The sequence below is a fragment of the Lathyrus oleraceus genome, chromosome 6 (genome assembly GCF_024323335.1).
Source record: "Lathyrus oleraceus cultivar Zhongwan6 chromosome 6, CAAS_Psat_ZW6_1.0, whole genome shotgun sequence".
NCBI lineage: Eukaryota > Viridiplantae > Streptophyta > Magnoliopsida > Fabales > Fabaceae > Lathyrus > Lathyrus oleraceus.
The window spans coordinates 114,374,864-114,383,295 of record NC_066584.1 but is presented as its reverse complement, the minus strand read 5'-3'; the positions used below and the strand labels follow the sequence as shown (position 1 = coordinate 114,383,295).

The following is an 8,432-nucleotide window of genomic DNA, read 5'->3' as shown; positions in this document are numbered from 1 at the left end:
ACATTTTGAAAATTCCCCAGTAGTCTCATCATAGGGAGTGTAATACTTCGACAGCTCTGTGAACTTAGCAGCATACTCAGTAACAGACCGATTGCCCTGCTTCAATTCTAAGAACTCTATCTCTTTCTTTCCTCTGACATCCTCCGGAAAGTACTTCCTCAGGAATCTCTCTCTGAACGCCGCCCAAGTGATCTCAGCACCCCCAGCAGCTTCCAACTCAGTGCGGGCAGCAACCCACCAATCATCTGCTTCCTCTGACAGCATATGCGTACCGAACCTGACCTTCTGGTTATCGGCACACTCAGTCACTCGGAAGATCCTCTCGATCTCCTTCAACCACTTCTGAGCACCATCTGGATCGTATGCTCCCTTGAACATTGGAGGATTGTTCTTCTGGAACTCACTCAGTTGACGAGCAGCTCCCATTCCCACAACATTCGGATTCCCTCCAAGTACTCCAGCTAGCATACCCAGAGCCTCAGCAATCGCAGCATCGTCTCTACCTCTTCCAGCCATCTCTATTCTGAAAACCCAACAAGCTAAAACAATAAGTACGGATAGGGTTACACAACACCTATCACATACAGGGAAACAGAATAATTACGACTCGACTCGACCGACTATGCTCTGATACCACTAATGTAACACCCCTCTAAAATACCCCAATAATTAATTAATTCAACAAAATATAAATCAGAGTAGATATGCAATTTAAGGGTGTCACACTTGACACTTCACACCATTCACCATAATAACTTGTCATGCTCATTTATTAATCAAAATAAAACATTGCACAATACGCAGCGGATAGAAATCTAACAACATGCAAACCATGTAACACATTACATGTAAAGTTGTTCAACAACCAAAATGAAAACAAAGTAAAACATCCCGTCCCGATGTTACATAGACCAGAGCATGACCCACTAAGGAACTACACTAGACTCCAAGCACTAGCTTCACTGCTCGTTACCTGAAACGTAGTTGTAAGGGTGAGTTCCTCAATCGATATAATAAGCATTATAAAATATCATGTAATGCTAAGTAAATTAACACATTTCATCACCCAAATCAGATCACACATTCAGCAACGACAACATCAACTCAAATCATACTCGACACAAACACAAAACACACGTATAATATTGGAATACATCCATTCATATTATACACCATACATACATTATGCAATGAGACTCCATGCATGCGGTACCGACTATTCGTGAACACATAGTTCAACCTCACCGATCAAATCCAGATACGGCTACCAAGCTCACTAGTCCCACTCATTTGAGACCTAGTGACTCACTCACTAATTCCTCACCATGGGAATTAGCTACCACCCCAAGGGCTATGCTATGCACGCTAAATCACCTAGCATGCAAACATCAACAACAATCCACAATAACTCACTCACTAATTCCTCACCATGGGAATTAGCTACCACCATAAAGGCCATACTATGCACGCTAAATCACCTAGCATGCAACCATCAACAACAATCCAAAATGGACATATGCTCACACTCTAAGCCATAAACAGTCCATCCACAATTGCATACATAATAGATATATTCACAGCATTATGCATACCACCACACATCATCAGCATATTTATCACATAATCATATCATGTCATGCCAAAATAATAAACCACAGTATTAACACACTCTACTAATACCTATACTGCTCAAAACAACGGGAAATGATCCCTACTATATCCTACACCAATATAGGCCAATCATCAAATATGTTCACAATATTTAAATATCAATTTTTCACTTTTCCAACAGTGTTAACCAGTTAACGCCCTGGGTTAACCGGTTAACGCAAAACAGAACACGCTTCATGGCACATTTTAACAGTGTTAACCGGTTAACGCCCTGGGTTAACCGGTTAACGCAAGACAGACAGCAATTTCTCATAATTCATAACAGTGTTAACCGGTTAACACCCTGGGTTAACCGGTTAACGCAAGACAGAAAGCTGTTCCTGCGCTAACACGAACAGAATGCAGAATTACCCGCATTTTCCGCCGTTGGAGGACTTCCGGACCTCCGATTTCGATTCCGTAAAAAGCTACACGTCCAGAAAACTACGACTCATCCAATTATAGGTCCATTCACAGTTTTTAACGCAATTCATTCCTCACAATTCAAGGTATTTCTCAAAACCTAATTAGAGTCAATCAATGGCTTATTACTACCCATCACATGTTAATCCATAATACCCATTAAACGACGATAAACCCCCCTTACCTGAGTTAATCCGGAAAATCCTTTAACTTCAAGCTTTTCCCTTCTTCAACCCTTGTTCTCTTGCTCTTCCTCTTTGCTCTTTTCTCACTTTCTGTCGCTTCTCTGGTTTTCACGTGAAAAAACCCTTTTTACCAAATGGAACTCTTTATATATATTCCAACTTTATTATTCCAATAATAATAATCCAATAATATTCCAATTATTTAATTAAATTAATAAATATACTATTAACTTAAATTAAATAATTATCATATTTTATCGGGGTGTTACAAGAATAACTTATGACACTTTGCATAACTTTCTATATAGTATTCTCATAGCGGGTCAATCCGGTATAAATATTACTCCTAATATTCATACCTATGTTTAAGACTTGATAACTCTTTATCCATGATCCATGAGATGTGATCATCAGTCTACAAACATAATAGTCTTGATGCTTTAATGTTATCCCACTTCACACTAAAGCTCGACTACGGATACTTTAAGAATAGTGTCCTTATGTTTAATGTGTTCTCATGATTAAGTCACACTTAATACATTAAACGGACTATCTATTCCAGGAACTTTATTAATCAACCATAATAAAGAAAATGCCTTTAAATAATTCGATACAAATACCAAAAGTATTGGCCTCTAGGGCTTACACCAACACTTTGTTCAAACAAATAGTCGGAACTCTGAGGTATGTATGCAACATCGAGCTGATATAGATTTCTTAGTCGGATTAATGAGCAGATACATGAGTGAACCAAGAGTGTCACACATGAAGACTGCAAGAAGAATCATGATATACCTGAAAGGATCAATAAATTGTGGAATTATGTTTCTACGAGATTCTGAAAGCAAAGAAGTTGTTGTTAATTGTTATTTAGATGCTGATTGGTGTGGAGATAAGGAAGATCGAAGAAGCACGACTGTATATTTCTTTCAAGTGTTTGGTGCACCAATCTCATGGTGCTCGAGAAAGCAACATGTAGTGACATTGTTGTCATGTGAGGCTGAATATATAGTTGGATCCTACGCAGCTTGTCAAGCAATTTAGTTCAGATCTGTATTAGAAGAAATGAAGGTCGAAATGAAGAAACTCTTAGTGATACATATCGACAACAAGTCAACCATAAATCTTGGAATTCAGTTATACATGGGAGAAGCAAGCACATTGAAGCTAGATTTCACTTATTAAGGGAGAAGGTGAATCGATGTGAACTTGAAGTGAGACTTTGCTCTAGTGAAGCACAATTGACCGATATTTTCATCAAATGCTTGAAGATCGACAGATTTCTGACGTTGAAAAAGAAATTAGGAATAGTTCAAATCGACTAGTTAGTGTGTTCGACAAATTTGTACGTCTGTATTTGACAAGCTTGTGCGTTTGACAACTTGAATTATAAGGGGAAGTGTTGTGAATATAATCCAAGTTAGTTATTTAGTTAGGCTCAAGCCCAAAAATTAGTTAGGGTTAGGCATGTATATGAATATATATATATATATATATATATATATATATATATATATATATATATATATATATATATATATATATATATATATATATATATATATATATAGTTTGTAATTCAATTGTACAGTATTTTATTCATTCAATAATAACAATTCTATTTTTTTTATTCTTCTCTCTCTCTTTTTCGACACAAACTCTTCTCTCACACAAGTGTCTCACGCACTAACACATATTACTCCTAATTTCTCTAAATTTAACATTGAAGTGTTAACTTTACAAATTCATCTTACTTGATTACATCAAAATATTACTCCACAACAGAAAGATACAATTTCATCACCTTATCTTTCATTTTTAATTCCTAATCCAACAAAAAGAAATACATAACAATGGTGGAGGACGCAAGAATCAAAGTCTAATGGATCTTGAAAGCGAAGTTACTATTGTAGAGATAAAAATCAATTTTACTCAAAAAAAAAATAATCAAACTATCAAGGTGTTTATTGAAGTCAAAATTGATTTTAAAAGTATGTTTGATTGTCTTTTTATAATGGCGGAGTGAAATGAATTAAGTAAGCATCTTGCCAATTGCAATATCAACTTTTGGCGGTATTTCAAATAAACTATAATTCAGTGAGCAAAGCCGCCATTGAATCATTGAATAATTTCAACTTTGGTGAGCCAATATTACTTGAATGTTTGAGACAGAAGATCATTCCAAATTAAAAAACATTGAATTCAACACTTCATTTCCAATAACACAAACAATATCAAGTTCAACAAATTACATACACCAGTTTTCATCATCAACATCAACGGTAACAAACTTAGCAATGGCGAAAAACTGCTTCGACCTCAAAACAATGACGTATTACTCACCAAGACAACCCATTCATCTTCCCACCGATCCCAATCTCTCCCTAACCTCCTTCCTCTTCCAGTCCACTTCCTCCGTCGCCGACAACATCGCCCTCGCCGACGCCCAAACCGGTGACTCCCTAACCTTCCGTCAACTTAAAGCCCAAGTCACCGCTCTCTCCCGCTCCTTACTCCGCCTCGGCATCCAACAAGGCGACGTCATTTTGCTATTCGCACCTAACTCCATACGTTTCCCTGTCTGCTTCTTAGCTATAGTTTCCATAGGTGCTATTGCCACCACCTGCAGTCCTTTATACACCGTCTCCGAACTTTCCAAGCAAATCCAAGACTCCAATCCCAAAATCGTCGTTACCATATCAGCACTTCTACACAAAATCGAACCATTACCTTTCGATATACCTTCAATATTGCTTGACGATGCTTCAACCAGAGTACTTTCCTCGAAAATATTCAGTTCTCGGGTTTGGGACTTCAAGGATCTTACCGGAGAGTCAAACAAGAGCCCCGACGAGATTCTGGCAAAGGGTGTTGTTTCGCAATCCGACGTTGCGGTGATTCTATACTCTTCAGGAACCACCGGAAGAAGTAAGGGAGTGATGCTGACTCACCGAAACTTCATAGCAGCAGCGTTGGCGGGAGTGGCGGATCAGGAACACTACCGTGAGGGGAAGAATGTGTTCTTATGTTTGGCGCCAATGCATCACGTGTTGGGATTGGGAATGATAACGTACACGCAGCTGAGGAGAGGGAATATGGTTGTATCAATAGATAGATTTGAACTGGAGAAGACTATGGCAACGATCCAAAAGTTTAGGGTAACACATTTGTACGTTGCTCCGCCGGTGATGATGGAGCTGATCAGGCGGCGTAATGTTGTGAGCAGTTATGACTTGTCTTCGCTGAAACAACTTGCCGGTGGCGCTGCTCCTTTGGGGAAAGATGTGATGCAAGAGTGTGCTAAGATTCTGCCCCAAGTTGAAATCATTCAGGTATAGTTAAGAAAAATATACTACGTGTTATTCACTAATTTTCTATTTGATTGAGATATGAAATACATGTGTGTCATAATTGTGGCAGGGGTATGGCATGACGGAAGCATGTGGACTTATTTCCTATGAAAATCCAAACGACAAATGGTTCGTTTCTGGTTTAGGTTCAACTGGAACACTAGTTCCAAATGTAGAATCCCGAATTGTTAGTTTGGAAACTTTTAAGCCTCTTCCACCCAATCAATTAGGTGAAATTTGGTTTAGAGGACCTATTATGATGAAAGGTAAGATTGATCTATTACTTATCCGGTTTGCGTTGAAATTAATTTGATTCTCATTATAATATATTGCACATTGCTTTCAGGATACTTTAACAATCCAGAAGCAACAAAACAGACGATTAATGATGAGGGTTGGTTGATTACGGGAGATCTTGGATATTTTGATGAAAAGGGACAGCTATTTGTTGTGGATAGAATAAAAGAGCTTATCAAGTGTAGCGGATATCAAGTATGATACAAGTTTATGGCATAAAACCATAGATAAAATAAGAATGTCTGTTCAGCTGCGTGAAACGTCATTGATTTGTACCTAAATTCGGATATTAGTAAATTTAGCATACTAAACAAGCAGATACTCTAATGCTCATTTCCATTATGCAGGTAGCGCCCGCTGAGCTTGAAGACTTACTGGTTTCTCACCCTGAAATTTCTGATGCTGGGGTTATCCCGTAAGTCATATATTTATGTAGATTCTATAGTCATTATTTTGTTTTATGAGCATTCACACTTATTGGTGTCAATTCCAAATCAGATCCCCTGATGCCAAAGCTGGTGAGGTTCCGGTGGCTTTTGTTGTTCGCTCACCCAACAGCTCGATAACTGAAGAGGACATTCTGAAGTTTGTTGCAAAACAGGTAAAATAAGTATATTCATTAGGAGAATCATTGCTATCAAGTGCAGAAGTAGATTATAAATCATGTTGTCTTCTTTTTGTATAAACCAATACTTGTGAAGTTGGAAAATACAAGAGTTTGAAGCCAGCTTGTTTTTTTGAATTGCTTCATTTCCTTTGTCCAGGTTGCACCATACAAAAGGTTGCGGCGAGTGACTTTTATAGAGAGAATTCCAAAGTCACCCACCGGAAAGATCTTAAGAAAGGATCTTGTAATTTTGGATAGACAGAAGACATCAAAGTTATAGGGTATTAATGCCTTGGAAGACTCTGATCTACATATTCTGGAGATAAAGAAACAGATGTGAAGGTTCTGGTCTCTACATAACATGTAACACCGGTAATTAAGATATGTTTTCACGAAGGAGTGCTATGTTTTCTGATTGTAGAAAAATAAAAGTTATGCAAAGTTCTCCATTCTTATACGGTGATGTTGTCTCTACTAATTTGAAAATAAAAATAATACATGGATTAAGAACCGCACTATGCACAATTATTAATTAATTTTTATTTGTTTTGTATCAAGTTTTAATTATGTGATGAATTTTTATTTAGTAAATATGAGAAACAAATTTATATTACAAAATTTATTATAAATTATAATTTAGACAATAATATGAATCGATCAAAAATAAAGAAAATCTATGTTTGTGTTTACACTGAAATTTCGTAAACAACCGCTAGTTTCTTAATTAAAGGTTACAAGCAAGATTGACTAGTGAATCTTAGGACATTGTGATAACATTCTTGACTTGTGATTTACTTTTTTTGAAAAGTACGCTACCTCGACTCGGTCAAAATAGTTATAATGACAATGTGAAAAGTGTAGTTTCGATAGAAATAAAGCAAATTGTTGTAGTAAAGGAAAAACAAAAACAAAATATTGAATGATGCATAGACAAAAGTAATTGGATTCGAAAAGTAAACAGAATTGAAAGACTTTTGCATTAAAGTAAAGATTGACATTTCATGGTTCATACATTCTTTCAATGAACTCTTTTCTCTTAACGCTGATACTTCAAGTGTAAGTGAGATTCTGTAGTAAAATGAACACCCTTAATTCTACAAATAAAATCCCTATACATATTAGATCTCTAACTTTCGCCACATAGACGTCTGCATGCCTTTCGCCTTGCATTTCCTCCATGTGTCCTTCAGAATGTAACTCCAAAAGTAGTTATCCTATTTGAATGTGATATTCGCACGCCCAAATAGCCGCTTCCTCGACGCATTTGTTGTTGTCGAGAACTCTGGTGTCGAAACGTTTCCACAATTTTCCAAAAAATGCTAAGTCCCAATTTCTCCTCTTCTAGGACCCAACATTATGCACAAGTCATCAAAAAGCCAACATGTCTCTTACTCTGACCTGTTTGTTGAGACATTTTCCCTCGTCGAAAATCCCAGCTAACAAATTATCCCCCTAAAAAGCCTTTTTCGACGTACTAGGAGATATGGGCTTTTTTTAACCTTTTTTTTGACATTATTCAACTAGTGAACTGACGTCATAGTCATCATGACCTTTCCATCATCCGTCACCTCGAAAAGCGTGCGTCTTCCATTATCTCATGACTCCCATCATCATGGCTCCAATTTTGTAAGGTGGCGTGTCTGCGCGTATCAAATCATTTTGATCCCTCCTCTAAGAAGATGCCACGTGACACCTACATCACGCTATTTGTCAAGTGTAAATACCTGAAAAGTCTTTTTCTTCTTCACTATAAATATCATTTCCTTTGTGTTTTATTCTCTTTTGCTTCATCGTCTTCAGAACTTCTACCTCAAATCTTCTTCTTCCAAAAACTTCTGAGAAAACTCAAAATAATAGAAATGGATACCAACTCCAAATCCAAGAGCACCAAAGCTTCCAAAGATTCCCTCCCCATGGCCA

The 8,432-nt window shown here is 37.2% G+C and overlaps 1 protein-coding gene across 1 annotated transcript; it reads left to right on the top strand.

Moving 5' to 3' along the window:
• The first annotated feature begins 4,327 nt into the window (after positions 1-4,327).
• On the top strand, positions 4,328-7,079 carry LOC127097095 (probable CoA ligase CCL10). The gene is made up of 6 exons (XM_051035605.1): positions 4,328-5,590; positions 5,679-5,874; positions 5,955-6,100; positions 6,253-6,320; positions 6,404-6,506; positions 6,670-7,079. The coding sequence occupies exons 1-6, from the start codon at positions 4,418-4,420 to the stop codon at positions 6,790-6,792; spliced, it is 1,809 nt and encodes a 602-aa protein (XP_050891562.1). The 5' UTR covers positions 4,328-4,417; the 3' UTR covers positions 6,793-7,079.
• The last annotated feature ends 1,353 nt before the right edge of the window (positions 7,080-8,432 follow it).